Genomic DNA, 17,152 nt, shown 5'->3' with positions numbered 1-17,152 from the left:
CTTTTGCCAGGTTGGTCTTTCTCCCTTTCAGGTCTGGCATCCCCCCTCCCTGGCCCCCACCAAAGTTCCCTAAGCATCAGAGACGACACATGGTCACTTATTTATTTTTGATACAAATGTACATGACACACATCTTGACAGTCAGCCCACCCACCACCACACAGGTAGAGCCTGGCCCCTGGGACAGAGGTGGGATGGGGAGAGGAGCTGGTTGGTGCTGCCGTCTGCCTCTCAGCCTTCCCAGGCTGCATGCAGACCAGGCTCCAGAGACCCAGATACCGCAGGTGCTGCTGGCCTCTCAGCGGTTACAGGGAAGGGGCTCTCAGTGACTCGGGGACCCCGGGGAGCCAGCCCCAGGCTCCGGTGCTCAGTTCCCTGCCCCAGCCAGCACATTCCCCCTCCACAAGGGAGGGGCAGAGAGATGGTGCGAAGTGGTTTTCGCTTTTAAGTTCATAGAGAAAGGGTATGAGTGGGGGGGAGCGATGAGGGGAGGCAGCAGGCAGGATCCTGGTTACCCTGGCAGGATGGGGGAGGGGGGCTGACCCCCAACACTGGTCCCGCTGCTCTGGTCCCCTCACCCCTCACACAACTCCAGATGGGCCAGGCCTCCGGAACGGCACTGCCGCCCCGCACACTCACACGCAGGCACGCAGGGACACTCAGTTACCACAACGTTAAAATTAAGGGGTGGAAGAGAGGAGAGAAAAAAAAAAAAGATTTTCCAGTGTTTGCTGCTGGGGGCCCCTGGAACACAGGTTGGGGCCTGTGCCCTAGGCTGGGGCCGTTTGGCATTAAAGGAGAGCAGCAGGGGGCTGGTGGCTACAGGGTGGGGACATCCACAGGTATTATGTACAGGGGGGGATGCCCCCGCTCAAGCCCCCAGTAGGGCTGGACTGGCTCATGGGGGTGGGGTGCATGTAGGGGAACTACCCCACTTGGAGTGTCCCCACCCGACCCTTTGCTGAGGGTGCCCTGGAGGGCAAGGGGCTGGGAGTGATGCCTTGCATGCCCCTGCACACTAGAAGGGGAGGGGATGCTATGTACAGGGGGAGGTGCATGGAATGTGGGGGACAGAAACTTCTGCCACCCCACCTCCCCATCCTTGGGGGCTCAAGGGGGACGGGCACCAGGGCGCCTGGCTGCCAGGGGAGAGTGGCAGCACTAAGGGCACTTGTGCCAGCGGCTCTGTTGGGGTGGGGATTAGTGTCTGGAGTGGCCCAGCTCCCATGGCCAGTGAGGTCCCAGGGTGCGGGTGAGGGTGCAGGGAGAGTGGTCACTGCTTCTTCTCTCGGGTGGTGATGGTGACCAGCTGCTTCGCAGCCTTGGCGATGTCATAGGCGCACTGGATCACCTGCTGAGTCAGCAGCTGGAAGTCCACAGGGGCGCCAGGCTCTGGGGGCACTGTCTTCCGGCACTCGCTCTGCAGCCGGTAGGCGCTGGCGTTGAGCAGCCGCAGAGAGCTGCGCACGGGCTCCAGGGCTGGCCTCTGGGGGAAGGGCAGAGGGAGCTGGGCCTTGGACTTAAAACCACGAGCCATGATCATGGCCCAGTGGGTCCACGTCTCCACCCAGGTAGCAGTCAGATTCTCCACCCCTGCCCACCCCAGGCACCCATCCCCCAGTCCTGATCCCATCTCTGGCCCCTATACCTTTGGGAAGAGAGAGGCCATCTCAGTCACAGCCAGGTGGATCTTCTCTGAACAGGGCACAAAGCTGTGGAGGGGAGAGGACGGCAAATTAGGAAGTGGGCTCTCAAGGAAGGTTCCCAGGGAGAATGGCACACTGGTCCCTTTCTCACCCTCTGCGACACCCCAGAAGCCCATATGAGCCTATGCCCTCCGCCATACCTGTCATGCTTGAATTCCTGGGCAGCCCGCAGTAACTCCTGAATGTTCTTGGTGACCTGCTCGGTCTTCAGGATGACATCCTCTGTGCTGGGAAGCCCTGGGTCAAGGTCTCCATCCAGGTTTTCCAATTCTGGGTGGAAGTCCTCCTCCTTGCCCAGCTCTAGAAACCTCTTCCCTTCCAGGCTAGGGTTAGAGAGAGCCATCAGGCCCTTGCCTACAACCTTAAAGACACTCTGGGGCTGCTCAGCCCCCTTCCCCTGGGTGCCTCACCCCAGCAGCGGGTCCCCACTTTGCGTGTTTTCGTAGTCACTGTCAGCGCCGCTGCCGTGGCGGGAAAGCTTGCTCTAGAGGGTGCAGGGAGCAGGAGGAAGGTGAGTGCACATTCATGGACCCACAAAGCCCCCCCCCCATCACCTTCCCAAGCACACGTCTCAGTTCAGTCCAGCCCTTCATCCCCAGGGCTCAACTTTACCGTGTGGCGGCTTCCTTCCTGGGAGCATGACAGCAGTGGGGAGGAGGGAGTGAAGGGCACAGCTGAGGCCGACACCCCCTTCCGGATCTGAAACCCAGGCAGGGCTGGAGTCAGTCTCCTCCTCCCACCACCCACCTTCTGGCTTCCCTGTGGTGAGGCTGGGACCATGTGTGTCTAGCCATCCCTGCGCCCACTGTCCATCACAGGGCCTGGCACCCACTGGGGATCAGAACCTATTTGTAGGAATGGACCCACCTTCCCCAGGCCCTGCTTACCCGGTAAAGGCCAGCAGGGACGTGCACTGAATAGATGGCATCATCCTCCAGCTCCTGGGGAGGGCAGCACAGGGGGCATCATGGAGGGCCCTGTGGTGGTCCCAATGCCGTCCCCTCACCCCCCCCAAGACCAGTAGGCAGCTCACGGTGCTGTGGAAAGGCTGGAGCCGGGTGGCGAGCTCATCCCCAGGTGGGCCCCCAAAAGGCTTCAGGGCAGAGCCCGGTTCATACATGGAGAAGGCCTGGCGGTCCCTGCGGTGGGTGCTCCCGCCAGGCCCCATGGGTGTGTGCTCTGCCCGTTCGCTGGGGAGTGGGGGTGTGGGCACTGGCCCTGGTGGCTGGCGGATCTGCAAGTTCTCTGCCTGCAGTTTGTGGATCTGAGAGGTGCAGAGTGGAGTCAGAAACTTCGGAGAGTCCAAATAGCACCACCACCTCTAGGAAGGGGTGTGCCTCCCCAGCGTGGGGCACTGGGAGGTCCCCACCCCCACCCCCACCCAGGCTGCAGCCCTCACCTCCCTCTGCAGCCTCCGGAGCTCATCACTCAAGCTGCTGTTGACCTTCATGAGCTGCTGCACCTTTGCCTCGGAGGTTGCCAGGGCCTTCTTCAGCTCTAGGTACTCCTGCAGCGTCACGGCCCCGTCGGACAGGTCTGAGGAGTCCATGCTCTGTAGAGGGAGGCATGAGCCCATCAGCCCTCAGGGGCTGGGGATGAACGCCTTTTAAAGGCCATTCTAGAGGCTGTGACCAGCCCCTTTGTCCCTGAGGCCCCAGGGTACAAGAGGATAGAGCAGGGCCTTGATAGAGGCCAGGGAGGGGCAGGGCTCAGACCCGAGCACGGTTGTTCCGGGTGGCACCGGCGCTGCGCAGGGGCTCCTGGTCAGTGTCCTCGTCCGAGGCCACACTGTCGTAGTCGTGCTGGTCGTCCAGGTCACTCTGGCTCCGTGCAGACAGCTCGAGGTTGTCTGAGGGCACAGGCCTGTCTCTCAGGGCTCAGCCATACAGCTACCCCCGGAAGGGAGCCATGAAAGACAATATCCTGGAACAGCACCCACCGCCTGCACCCCCATCCCCTCCCCTCCCACCTGTGGGGCTGCTCAGGCTCTTGCCCTGCTGTCTTCGCTTGGCCTCGCTGAGAATGTCGATGATCAAGGTGGCAAACTCTCGGGCATTAAAGCGGGCCAACTTCTGTCGCCCCTGGGAGACAGACAGGGCCAGGCTGGCGTGAGGGGACCCTTATGGCTGACACACAGGGGTGGAGACAAAGCAGCAACGCCGCCCTCTAAAAGCTGACTTAACCACAGTTAGAGCAGCCCAGCCCAGCTCACCAGGCCAAAGGGTAAAGGATGACAAAGATTTGGGGTGCCTAGGGGAGCTCTCAGGAAGAGGCTGGAGCACCTCTCAGAGGCTGCTCACCAAGTGCTCAGAAGAACAGCCTCTTCCCCATTCACGAAGCCCAGAGCCAGTGGGCCGGAGAGAGGCCTTGGCCAGGAATGGGGAAAAGCAGGCCATGCTGGCCCAGATAATAGCCAGCTAGGACGGGAAGGGCAGGGCCCCCTGAGCTGGTGACCCCAGGAGGGGAGGAGATCTCCCAGGCCACCCATCCAGTCCAGTCTCCTCACCTGATTCCGTGTGGCTGAGTATTCAGGGTTAACAGGCAGGAAGGGCACAGCACTGCGCTCCGTCACCAGGGTGCTGTGGTTTTGGGTCGCCAGCCACACTGTGGGGGAGGGGCAGGGAGCAGATCACCCACAGTGGCCAGGCCCATGGGGCGGAGGTGGGCAAGTGTGGAGCACAGCCTTCCTAGCTCCTCCCCACGCCCACCAAGTCCGCACTGGTGATCAGAACAGGGGTGGTCTTCAGACACAGGAAGCAAGGCTGGGTCAGGGCAAGGCTGGGTGAGGCCCGCTGGGGACTGACAAACAGAACAAGGCGACTCCCTCCAGCCAGGAGCTTGGGCTGGAATCTGGCTGTGGCCAGGAAGGAGGGACACAGGGGGCGGAGCAGGACTGGAGAGAGAGCCAAAGTGGGAGGGAGGCAGCCAGGGCAGAGAGGAGCCCCAGTCCAGAGGGTGGGGAGAGGAGCAGGCTGGCTGCCTCCAGCTCAGCACACACTGCCCCGCTGGGCTCACAGCCAGCCGGCAGGGGCTTATGTGCAAGCCTGCTGAGCAGACCAATCCCAGGCACCCCTTTGTCCTGGTAAAAGGACCCAAGAGCCACACCAGGTCCCAGACCCTCCCCTGCAGGCAGGTGCTCTGTCCCATCCACCCAAGGCTTGGATGCCCTCCTGGCTCACCAGCATCATTTTCTCTTCGATCCACCTCGTCATACACATCCATGGCAAGTTCCTCAAAAAGCCGGTTGCTGAGCTGGAGGCAGAAAAGGGGATCCAGGCTTTGTCTCATCAACTGGCCCCCAATGCCGACCAGGCCAGCTCACTGGGATGTCACAAAGGGTGGGAAACAACTTGTGTGTCCTTTGTGTCGCCCAGCCCTCCCCCCAGTCTCAGAACTGGAAACTGGGTTAGGGGTCTGTCTGCCAAGCTCCAAGGAGGGAGAGGACAGAGGGAGACCATAGCTAGCATCAAAGACAAAGGGTGGGGAAGTGAAGGACACATGACTGGGGAGCCTAAAGTAAGGGGCAGGTCAAAGACTTGGAAAAGGGCAGGAAGTCAGAGGAAGGGGGTGCAATCCCAGGGGTCGGGGGGTCAGAGATGGGGGCAGCTCCAAGCATCAGGGGTCTAACTGAGCAGACTCACCGCCTGCAGCTTCTTCTTGGCAGCTTTGGCCAACTCTGACAGGTCCAGGCTGTGGAAGGAGGAGAATGGGAATAGGGTAGAGGGGAGAGGCCAGACGTGAGAGGCAGCCAGGCTCTCAAACCCTGTTGTGACCTCCCAAACATGCAGGGATCCCAGGGAGACGACACCCCAGATGCCGCAAACCAGGTGCCTCCCTGCCCCACCCAACCTCCAGAGCCTACTCCCACACAGGCACCATATACCTCTGAGACATGCACTTTTGCCGAGATCTAAGTCCAGAGGAAGGCAGCAGAGGGAAGAACAGGACAGAGGCAGCAATTACCCAGGAGCAGGGCAGCACACGCCTTCCCACGTCAAGCTCAGACCCATCTCCGTGCACACGCCAGACCCAAGGTGTACAAAACCAAACTTGTCTTCCCCACAACCTGCTCCTTGGCCAGCTTGCCCCTTCTCTCAGTGACCCACTCACCCAGGACCAGGGTCAGCTCCTGGGAGACACCTGCAACCTCCCTCACCCTCAAGCCTAAGCAAAGCTTTTCCCAGGTTCTGCCATCATTTCCTCCTGCCTGGGCTTTTGCAACAGTTTCTTCATCCATCTTCCCACTTCCAGCGTTGCCCCTATGATCCTTTTTCTACCCGGAAACCAGGGTGATATTTTTGACACATCTGGCTACAATACTCCTGGCCTTAAAAACTCTTCAATAACAGGTTATGTATGGCATTACTTCAATCACACTTCAATAAAGATATGCTACATACTTTGCATGCATTATCTTTTAAAATCCTCTCAACAGCGTGGAAAGACAGGTACAGTTGCCCTCATTTCCAGGAGAGGTGACTAAGGCTCAGGATAAGGAGCCTGCCTGAAGTTACACAGCCAGTAAGTGGCAGAACTGACTCCACTTATGCTTGGAACATCTCTGCTCTCAGGATGGTCACAGCTCCTGTTGGGGCCCTCAGGATTGGCCACTGTCTCACCTCCAGTCTTGCTCCTGGGATTCCCTGCCTCTCAGATGCTCCAGGAACACGCCCTGCCTCCAGTTCCTGGTGCAGCATTTCTGACATCTGGCTGCATTGCCCACACTGGACTACAGTGGACTAGGGTGCCTCCCCCTCTAGACTGTGACCTCCTTAAGGGCAAAAGTCACGAGTGAGTTCCCTCTGTGTCCCAGTGCCAGGAACAGCTGGCACTGGGGAGATGCCTGGTTAACATTTCATTGAGAACATGCCTGTATGTGTTTACCACACACACACCCCTGGACACACACCAGGAAGAATAAGACTAGAGAAGCAAGAGGCAGTCTTAGAGTCTCAGAGCAGAGAAGGTCTAGGGTTTCAGGGACCGAGGTGCCCAGGCCTGACCATCCCCACTTGTCCACACTGGCCTTTGGAGAAGGAGCGAGCCTCCTCTCTCCAGATCCAGGCCAGCAGGCACAGCTTGGCTGTCACAGGCAGCCACCAGGTGGAGCCAGCATCCATCGTGTGAGCTGGGTGAGCATCCCCCACAGCCTGGGCACCCGGGGGACTCCCAGATAAAAGGCAGAAACACCTCAATTGAGCCCATGCTCTGTCTCCAAGCCCCTGCCCAATTTCTGAGTACATCACAGAGGCCTGGCCAGAGTCCCAAAGTTAGTCAACTCTCTGGGGCCGAGAACCTTCTTACTGAAAAGCAAAGGTTTGTCTGAAGATTTTACACTGGGATCACTGTCACTGGGAACAGAACCCAGGAATCCACTGCTCATAAGGGGGTTGTTCCTTGTACTCAGGCCCTGTCTACTTCACAGCCATGGGGGTTAGGCTGTGTCAGCCACATGCTGAGCCAACATTTCTTACCTGCTTTAGGGCCCAGCTCTAGGGAGTAAAGGCTGGGCTGTGATATGCTTAAGCTTCCAGCCCCTTAAGGGGGCTGGAGGTGGGGTCCCAGGCCCCTAAAGCCTGGAGAGGGGAGGGGTGGGGGCTCTGGGGGTCGGGCACCCACATGGCATCCAGCAGCCTCTGGGAAGGGGTATCAGGTGGGTACTCACCTGTCAGCCATCTGTGGGATGATGTAATGCCCATTCTTGTGATCTGACCAAAAATAAAAATGGCAAGTCACTGGTGCTGGGTGGCCTTAGCAGCTGGGAGCCCACCTCATTGCCCAGAGCAGGGCTTGTTACCCAGAAGTGTCAGAGGAAGGGGAGGAGGGCAGGACACCCCCAAGAGCCCTGGGAGCTGGCTGCAAGTTATGCCCACCCCACCCCCTATCCCAACATGCTGCAGCCCAGAGCCTGCAGCAATTTCACAGGAGCCAGTTGCCTAGCAACACTGTTCCCCAGCCAGCTTTGTCACCATGGCACCTGCTGCTGGGGTGTGTCTGGGTCCCACCTGCCTGGCCCAGCCAGGCTGGCCCCACACTCTGCTCACCCGGCTTGCGTCCACAGAGATAGAAGGCTAACCGGTCAGTGAGCTCATACTGGCACTCGACTAGCCTTTCCGCCAGCTCATGGTGCCCCGCCTGCCTGTGGGGAGGGGGCACGGCTCAGCCAGGAAGCCGCAACCCACTCCCCACTCCCACCCAAGCCTCACCTTTCAACCAACCCTCACCTGGCATAGTCAATGGGTGTGCGGCCATTAACATCAGGGGAGCCAGGGTCAGCCCCATACACGACGAGAAGTTCGGCCTGCAGCGTCTGCCCTGCCTTGGCAGCCACGTGCAGAGGTGTGGTGCCCTTCTCTGGGTGGAAGAAGTTGGCCTGGGCACCCAGGGACAGCAGGCGCAGACATGTCTCCAAGTTGCCTGTCCGCACACTTGAGTGCAGTTGCTGCGAGGAGCAGAGTTTACAACAAATGTGTGTGTGTGGGGTGCTCCCCACTCCCAGTGGCACCTAGTCCAGGCCACTCCTGGGACTCCTACCAGCTCCAAGTTGGGTTGTCAGGGAGTTCATGCCAATTAACCATAGCTGCAGTCAGGCACCACCCAGCACAGGCAGAGTGCTCTGCTTAGAACAGACACTATCTATGAAGTAGATGCTATTTCTCTCCTATGTTCTAGATGAGGAAACTGAGGCTCTGAGAGGCTCAGAAACTGCCCAGAGTTTTCCAGCTTTCAAGTGGCAGCTGGGGGATTTTCACCTTGCGTGTCCACATGGGAGCTGAGGGGCCTTGATCACGTGTGGCCTGACCATGCAATATTGTTCCTCCACTGTGCCCACTGTTCCCCCCTGACCTATCTCCCTTGGGGGCCTGAGGTCAGTGGTGATGGTGTAGTGTGTGAGAAGAGGAGAAGCCCACCCCTCCCACTACGGGGCCCCACAAACCTTGCTGAGGTCTTTGGCGGTGACTCCATCATCATCCCGGCAAGGCAGCTTGTGCACAAAAGCCAGCATCTGGTACTTGGCCCTGATGAACTCTGACTTGATGGGGCTGCATGGAGCACACAGGAGGAAATGGGGAGCAGAGCAGGAGAGGCCAGGCCTCTGGCCCCCTCCCGGGCCCAGGTCCTCAGCCACACAACCCCAGCCACTACCCCTTGAGCCCGACTCACTGGACTTTGTCTTGGGGGTTGGCTTTGCGCCGGCCGCTCTGCACCTGTGCAGGGTCCAGCAGGGAATGCTCCCAGATGGAGTTGGCCCCATTGCTGGCGAGCGTGTGCACCATCTGTGGGAAAGAGGTGCCAAGTGAGTGTGCCCGCTGAGCGCAGGGGGACACCTCCGAGGGCCGGGCTGGACACAGTACCAGTGGGCCTGCTGTATGCCTGATGCCGTCGTGCCTCCATCCAGGCAGGCCACCTAAGGGTGTGGGTCCTGTTTAGCACTTTGGGTGACATGGTGAGCATGCCAAGGCTCAGAGAAGTTAAGTGATTCACTCAGTGCCACATGGCCAAGCTAGCAGGTGGCAGAGCTGGGGTGAGAGCCCAGGTGTGTATGACCCCAGTCCTGGAAGCCTCTTCTCTGTGTAGGCAAGCAGGTGGAAAGAGACAGGGTCAGGCTCTGCCCCAGGTGGGTGCTGCCCCCTGGAAGCTGCAGGATCCAGACAGCTGTGTATGAGGGTGCTGGGAAAAAGCACCCCGACTCCGTACACTCTGTGGGGAAGGAAGAACCGCCCAGCCCAGCCCATACCTGCAGCAGGGTGGGGGGCCAGGCGCTGTGGCGGAGGTGCTTGACAATGGAGATATGGCGTCCCAGGCTCCGGTGCACACTGCAGCACTCGTCGCACACCAGCACACCCCTGCTGATGGAGGCCCAGCCGGGGTCTGCCGGGGTTAGGGTGAGACAATGGTGAGGCCTCCTGAGCACCTGCCCTGACCTGCACTATGTTTAGTACTCCACGCACATTCTCTCACTCAGCTGCTCAAGGCTCAGGGAGCTGGCCCATCGATGAGGAAGCTGAGCTCCGGTGGTGGCAGGGACTCCCCAAAGGCTTGCAGCCAGTGGCCACTGATAGAGTCAAGCCCTTTCCTGCAAGAGTCTCTGCCCCTCTAGGGAGGTGTGGTCCCCAGGGCCTACTCGGTGGGAACAGCTTCCCGTCCTGCAGCCACCGCTACCAGTCCCACAGCTTCTCCCCGGGGAACAAGCCTGCCGCCCTAGCCCTTCCCCAGGGAGTGGGAGTCCCCCAGGGGATGCACCCGCGATGCCGCCTGCTACACATCCCTAGGCGCTCCTCCTGTGTCTGGGTCAGTGCCACATCTCTCCTGTACCCAGGCTTTTTGGAACTACTGGTCCACCTGCCTGACCCATCGCGCCCCTCCAGGGGCTCCTGCCTCTGCCCTCATGCTGGCAGGCAAGAGGCCTTTTCATGATCAAGCCTCCTGCCACCATCACTGATGGAGTGAGCTGGAGCTCCTCTTAAGAAGGATGGAGAAAGCACAGGAACTAACACTGACTGAGTACCCACTGTGTACCAGCTGGATGCCTCAAGTATAGAGCCGATTGCAACTGTCAGGCAAGGTGGGAGATGCTACTCTGCCTTAACAATGAGGAAACAGTGGCTCAGAGAAGTTATGGTGCTTCCTCAAAGTCACATTGCTAATGAGTGGCATTGCTAGGATGTGAACCCAGGCACTTAAGATGCTGGAGACCATGCCTTGTCCACACCTGCTGCTGTTGCAGCTCCAAAGGGGGCACCCCCAAGTGGGTGAGGGCCCTGGAAGCCACTCTCCACTCCTTGGGGAAAAGTGAGCTTTAGAAGCAAGAAGGGGTGCCAGAGTAGGAGGGGAGCTTCTGGGGTCCTTCTCAAGGGCAGGGGAGATGCTACCCATCCCAGGCCCCTTGGGAGAGAGGGAGGAGACAGCTGCACACAGCTCAGGCTGCGGAAAGGTCACGGGGGAGAAAGCAGCCATTGTGTGTCGCTGGAGTGTGGGGGCAGGGAGCCTCTCTCCCAGGACACTGTGCTCTGCCCAGGCCCCCGCCCCATCTCAGGAAGCCCTGTCCTGGGGTGAGGTGGGAGTGGGCCGGCTCTCTGCCTTGCTCCATAATGCTCAAGGAGTCCAGAAGTGCCCCCTCCAGGGAGGGACAGGCTTAGGATAATGAGAGCCCCTCCAACCATAAGGCATTTCCGAGACCCTTCCCCGCAAGGACTTCCATCAAAGTTCCCCAGAGATTCATGAAGAGATTGAGTCAGGACACGGCTTCAACGCTGCCCATGTCAAATGTCCCCTCCAATGGTGTGGAAACAGGAAGTGAAAGGGGGGCTCAGCTCTTAAGGTCTGGGCTTCCTTAGGGATCCCCCAAAACAGGGCAACAGAGGGATGTACATGGTACCCCCCATACACCTTTCTGGGGGTGATTCTAGGGGCCCGTGAGGAAGGGACCCACCACCTGTGCCAAGAGAGGGAGCCCTAGAGCAAACTTTAGTGCTGACTTTCCCCAGACAGTAAGGCACCCCAGGCATGGAAAACTCACTCCCCCCACTCCCAAACACCACTGGGTCAGGGGTCTGCCTGTCAGCCACCTCCTGGCAGCCCAGGCAGGAAGCTGGAAATGACGTGGCCTAAATTCCTCTTGTTGAAATGGTGGGGTTTCCTGTCAGTAGGGAGCCGCCCAGGCCAGGATCACAAATGGGCCGCCCTGAGGCCTCCACCCCAGGCCTGTGGCTCTAACAGAGAAGCCAGGCCTGGGACGACAGATCTGGCCAGACATCCAGGGCCAGACCAGACACAATAAGTCCCTGAAGGTGGCAGTGACCAAGAGACCAGGATCTGGGGAGTGTAGTCAAAGGTTCTGCTCGGCACTCTCCCAGCTTGGAAGAGGGGTCCTCCCTCTCTTCCACAGCGACCTGAAATAGGAAGGATGGGCAGGGGACATTGTCCTGGTGGGGCACACTGGTGCCAGCTCAGTTCTGGATGACACAGGTGGGAAGCCCACCCTAACCTATGGGCTCTCTATGCCCAAGGGGCCTGGGCCTACCCAAGCAGGAGCCCCAGGTCCCATGTAGGTCAGTTCCTACACAGAAGGGCCAGGAAGGGTTTCTGAAAGTCAAATGGCTATTGTGGTTTGAGGTTAAGGGACCCTTGCCCCCAAAAGGCTCCTTGGACCAAACTCAGGGCAGAAGGGACAGGGAACATAAGGGTTAGGGGATATAGTCACCTCCTCAGTCTCCTGCCAACCCACCCCCAGGCTTCTGCCTCAGTCAGGGTAGGGGATCTGGTATGTGTGGGCAAGTGGCAGGAGGGGTCCTGGGATAATGTTAACCAGTGCCAGCACCATGGAGGCCTATATGAACGTGAATTCATGTCACCACCCAAAGCCACTAGTGGCCTCTAGGGCCAGCAGCCAGCAGCCAGCCTCTTCTGACCTAGGGACAAGATCCTCACTGGACAAGAGAGGCCCAGCCTCTTCTGACCTAGGGACAAGATCCTCACTGGACAAGAAAGGCCCACCCTCTTGAAAGGAGGTAAGAGTAACCCACGGGGATAGAGGTCAGAATGGCGGCTGTTGTTGGGGGGGGGGGCATTGGCTAAGAGGGGACACAATAAAGCCCTCAAGAGTGATGGAAATGCTCTACCTCTTGAGCAGAGTGGTGGTTACACAGGTGTATGTATGCACACAGGTGAGAGCTCATCAGGCTGAACAGTGGGTAGAGGCACTTTGCTGCAAGTTATACCTCAGTGAGAGAAGAAGAAAGCCCACCGTTCACCCCACCTCACAATCTACATTATGCAGAGACAAATGAGCCTGCAGGTTCCTAAATGTCCCTAGCTGATGGCCAGCCTTGCTCACTCAGGGTTCCTGCAGGATGGGCATCACTCCTGTGCCTGGGGCTGCCAAAGTGGGAAGGCTGAGAAGGAGGCACACGGTGTGAGGAGACCCCTGAGAGCTGGGCGAGGACTGTGTGACGGGGTGAATGGAGGGGCAGGAAGGGGGAAACACACATTCTCCAGGGTTCCCTGACCCCTGCGCCTCTCCTGGATTCCCAAGGCAGGCAGGGACACAGATGGTGTCTGATGAGATGGTACCAGTTGCCAGAGCAGCCATGTCATGTCCATCTGCCTCACAACGTACTCACACTTGTCCCCTGTGTGCCAAGGCCTGGGAGCAGAGGGAGAACGGGGCCTTTGAAGTCAGACTGCATCTCACCTCTTGCCTCTCACCTCCATGAGCTCACAAATTAACCAGCCACAAAGAGGCCACAACCCCACTCCTAGGGCTGGGAATACAGGGCTCCTATCACAGTGAGGAGGATACACTAAGGAGGTCGCTCTGGGCCTGGGCTCCAGACTGCTGGTTTCCCTCAAGCCTCTTACCTGGGTTGCTACAGATCCTAGACTGAGATTGCCATTCCATGCCTCATAGAGCAGGGGTACGGGGTAGCCCAAAGTAGCCAGCTGGGGTCCTGATAAATAGCCATACACACTTGGCGGGGGTGCCTGCTATGTGCCAGACACGATGCTAGGTGCTGGGGCGTGGTGCAGAGTTAGACTTTGTCAACGCCCTACCCACCTCACCTTCTCACCACCTGCCTCTTCCCAACCCATATTCTGGATCAGGGGGAAGGAGGTACCTGGGGCACAAATGCCTCTGTGGGATGAGGACTGGGGATAGGGGCTAGGCAGCTCACACATCAGATACATACCATTCCTCCCCATGCCCACTGGGCATCTGGAGGCTTCAGCCAAAGAGTCAGATGCAATGGAGAAAGGTCAACTGCCTTGCTAATTCTGCCCCAAGTCCCCCTCGCCCAGAATCAGGACCACAGACTTGTAGATGGGACGGTCCTCAAAAACCATTTCTACTCCCAACTTCTTTGCGTCAGAGTTGAGGAAACTGGGACCCAGAGTGAGGAAAGTCTTACCATGAGTCACAGACTAAGCTAGAAACAAAGGCAACACTTAAAATCCCCTGATAAAGTGTCTGCTAAGCACCCCCCTCCCATCCCGACTTGCCCTCCCTCCACTGCTACGCCCACCCAGCAAAGGTGCAGAACAGCCTGGAGCAGACATATAGAAGGCAAGTTTTCCTCTTAGTCCTTCCATCCCCAGACCTGCCTATGGTTGGGGGAAGGAGATAACTAGTTTCTAACTAATCAGGGGTGGGACACATATCACCTCCACCTGCCGAAGTAGCTTCTTTAGGGCCCTCTAGACCATGACATGCCCTGAAAGGAGGCCTCAGGGTCATAACCACTCAGACCACCATGCCTCTGCCAGGCACCCAGAGTTCCCACACACTCTAGCTCAGAGCTACTGGAACCACTAGAGTATCTGTGGGTCTCACCTGTTGGGGTCCTGGACCTGTCCAAAGGGTGGCTGGAAGTTATGGGTCCACAAAACACCACCCTACACTCTCACTTAATTGTGCCTACAGTCCCCCTGGAGTTCACGGACCCCTTGAGCCCTCCCAAAGGTCTCCCAGAGAGAGAGTTCCTTTCCTAAAGACAGGAGGGACAAGGGCCAGGGCTTCCTTCCCCAGGCCAGTTGCTAAGCCCCATCACTGGCAGTGTCCTCCCACATCAGAAGGGAGCAGCCTCTCCAGGTCACTGCTCCTCACTTCCTTAGCAGGTCAGGGGGGGGGGTTCACATCAGCCTGGACCTGACTCTGCTGGGAAGGAGAAGGGAAACACCATGGTAAATTCAGCCAGGAGGCAGGCCAGGAAGCCAGGTGGATCCTGGGAATCTAGGCCCCCCTCAGCACTGCTCCCTACCCATTTCTGGCCAGACTGGACTAGAAGACAAGGAGGGGTCTGGGCCCAAGCTGAGGCATGCCAAGCCCACCTTCCCAAGCAGGCCATACTGGGACACAGGAAAAGCTGAGTCTAGTTTTTCCCAGTCACCAGGCCAAGGGATGCCTCAGGGGAAGATGCCCAGGCTCGTACTAGCCCTTAATACCAGGCCCTGCGAGGAGCCCCAGCTTTGGGAACAAGGTGCAGGGAATCCTAGGAGTAGCCACCCCCTCATCTGCTCCTGAGGAAACAGTATCTAGGTCCCCAGGCCCATCTGCCCAGTTCTCTGCCCCCTGCCCTCCGCCACCCCAGCGGGCGGGCAGACCATGCAAGCAGCAGGTGCAAGACGCGGGGGTGGCACTGAGATGGCACAAAACCACTCTCGCCCCCACCTCCTAAACCGGGCCGGCCTCCGCCACAGCCCTCCTGCCACCGTAGGCTGGCGCTTCCGTTTGGATACTGAGATGGAGGGGGTAGGCAGAGAGCTGCCCGCCTCCCTCAGACTGAGGGGTGGGAGGCGGCGCCGGGAATGTCCTTCCTCGCTCGTCCACGGACGCGAGGAAACGAGGGCCCCTCAGACGGCCCTCCCGCCAAGGACGCGACTCCGCAGTGGTCCGGGCGGGGGCCGAGGCCGGAGGCCGCAGCCCCCAGCCCCGCCCCGCCCTCCGGCCCCGCACGGCGCTCCCGCCAGGCCCCGGCGCCCGCCCGGCGGTGCCTCCGTGCGCGGTCCCGCCCCCGGTCCGGCCCCGCTTACCCGGGGCGCTGCAGTCCGCACACACCTCCGCTCGCGGCCCCTTCCGGGACATCCTCAGCGGCGACGCGGCCGCAGCCCTCTGGGCCAGCGTGGGGGGCGCGGGCGGCGGGCTCGGGCGGCGGCGGCCCCTGCTGCCCGGCCCGGCTCCGGCAAGGCCCCGGCTAGGCTCCGCGCGCCCGGCCAACCGTCCGCCCTCGGGGCTGGCCCGGACCCGCCGTGCCCGCCCGCCCGCCCGCCCGCTCGCCCTCGGGCGCCCTCCGCCCCGCCGCCGCTCGCCTCTCGCTCTCTCCGCCCCCTGCGCGGCTCCCGGCCGCTCCTGCAGGAAGCGACGCAGGCCCGGCCCACCGGGGGAGGGGCAGCCTACACACCCGCCCCGCCGCCGGGCCCTGCCGGCCGCACCTCCCGGAGAAAGGAAGCCGGGAGCGCGGGGGAGAGGGGGCGGGGGTGCTTAAAGGGGCCACGGCCATCGCCAGGCCTTACCAGGCATCGCCGCCAGCGGCCCTGGCCTCGGCCCCGACGCACCCCTGGCCCCGAGACGGTTTGAGTTAACCTCACAGCTCCATCCCCTCCTCTTTCGAGAGGAGGGTGGCCCAGAGATCTCTCGGGCTCAGGGACAGTGACCCCTGGAGATCAGAGAAGAGAGTAAGGAGCTGGAGGCCCAGGCCCCCCTCCTCATTGAGGGGCTGTGGTTCAGGGGTACCCGCCCGTCCCCGTGTGGGTGAGATGTGCGTCCTGGTCCCCTATGTGTCCACATCTGTGTGTCCAGGTGTATGTTTGGTCACACTCTTGCTGACTACGCACACCGCCAACAATATGGATGCCCAGTGCCAAAGAGGTCATGCAGTGTATCCCCCTGCCTCCAGGCTAAATATACATCGATCCCTCCTCCATGCTTTCATTCAGAGAGGAAAGAATCTTGGCAGTTTTTGAAGACCTCCTGAGGAGTGACCACTGTGCCTGGGTGCAGTAATATCCACTTGGCATCGGTCTTGTATGCATCAACGGTGTTTCTGAGCCACCAGAGGGGTGTGTGTGTTCAGGGCATGTGGATATAACATACATGGACAGGTTCTGTCGTGGCCTTTCTTCCTGGACTTCACGTGGAGACTGGTTGGAAGTGGAGGGGGGACAGGGAGAGGAGGGGCAAGCCGCACGTGGGTGCACCCCTGCACTGAGCATGCTCCCCCATACACGTGTGCCCCGCGTGCACCCAACCCCCATCCCTGCAGCAGCAAAAGGCCAGAGCGCTCTGCTCTGGGGAGAGGGTGGGAGTGCTTAGGACCAGGCGGGGATGGGGGGTGGGGGGGCAGCTCAGTGGTGACACGATTAAGGGAGGATTCCCCAGATTAGGGGAGGACTCCCCGGCAGCAGGAAGTCCTGCTCAGTAACAAGGGGAGAGAGGAGGGGAGTCCTTGGACAGGGGTGCTGGAATTGGTTGATTTTGTCCCAGCGGTGCCAGAGCAGCAGTGACTTGTGGGTGGGCAGGCTGCTTCCCTGGGGGGAGACAAGTAATGCTCATGAGTCACACCACCCGAAATACATGCAAAGCTGCCTCCATCGCCTTTCGCTGCACCCTAGATTGACAAATTTGTTTGAAATCGCGATCCATGGGATATATTTATAATCGCACCTTTAAAAAAATCTTGCAGGCCTCCCCTCCCCCCATAGCCAGCCGCTCAGCTGGCAGGGCCTCTAAGAGCAAAGACACCTCGCAGGGAACAGAGGGGTGGGGGTAACCACCTGCCGCCCCGTGCTGCACCCCCACCGAGGAGTCAGACCGGGGACTTGGTGGCCCCATCACTGGCAATGGGAGGAGCGGCTTGTCTGCCCTTACCGGGCGCACAGCCCAAGAACGGTGGCCGCCCGTTCACCCCCCATCGACCCCCAGCTATGGAATTTCATTTATTAAATGTCGA

General features: G+C 59.8%; 1 protein-coding gene across 4 annotated transcripts; it reads right to left on the bottom strand.

Annotated features, from left to right (window-relative positions):
* Window positions 1-88: 88 nt before the first annotated feature.
* On the bottom strand, window positions 89-15,392 carry GIT1 (GIT ArfGAP 1). Of its 4 annotated transcripts, XM_064495858.1 has the most exons (21): window positions 15,237-15,392; window positions 9,445-9,578; window positions 8,871-8,983; window positions 8,644-8,749; window positions 7,931-8,148; window positions 7,751-7,845; window positions 7,372-7,414; window positions 5,590-5,616; window positions 5,348-5,396; window positions 4,886-4,958; window positions 4,213-4,310; window positions 3,676-3,787; window positions 3,422-3,555; window positions 3,106-3,258; window positions 2,740-2,970; window positions 2,594-2,647; window positions 2,319-2,405; window positions 2,117-2,190; window positions 1,847-2,029; window positions 1,649-1,712; window positions 89-1,486 (listed from the first exon to the last, which is right to left on the bottom strand). In XM_064495858.1, exons 1-21 carry the CDS (start codon window positions 15,286-15,288, stop codon window positions 1,274-1,276), a joined length of 2,313 nt encoding a protein of 770 aa, XP_064351928.1. In that variant the 5' UTR covers window positions 15,289-15,392; the 3' UTR covers window positions 89-1,273. The 4 variants fall into 4 exon arrangements, with proteins under 4 accessions (XP_064351928.1, XP_064351927.1, XP_031324314.2 ...); XM_064495857.1 differs by lacking the exon at window positions 5,590-5,616 and having other exon boundaries at window positions 15,237-15,391; XM_031468454.2 differs by lacking the exons at window positions 7,751-7,845; window positions 15,237-15,392 and having other exon boundaries at window positions 9,445-9,572.
* Window positions 15,393-17,152: the final 1,760 nt, after the last annotated feature.

This window comes from Camelus dromedarius, chromosome 16 (genome assembly GCF_036321535.1).
Source record: "Camelus dromedarius isolate mCamDro1 chromosome 16, mCamDro1.pat, whole genome shotgun sequence".
NCBI classification, from domain to species: Eukaryota; Metazoa; Chordata; class Mammalia; order Artiodactyla; family Camelidae; genus Camelus; species Camelus dromedarius.
This window is presented reverse-complemented; position numbering and strand designations above follow the sequence as displayed.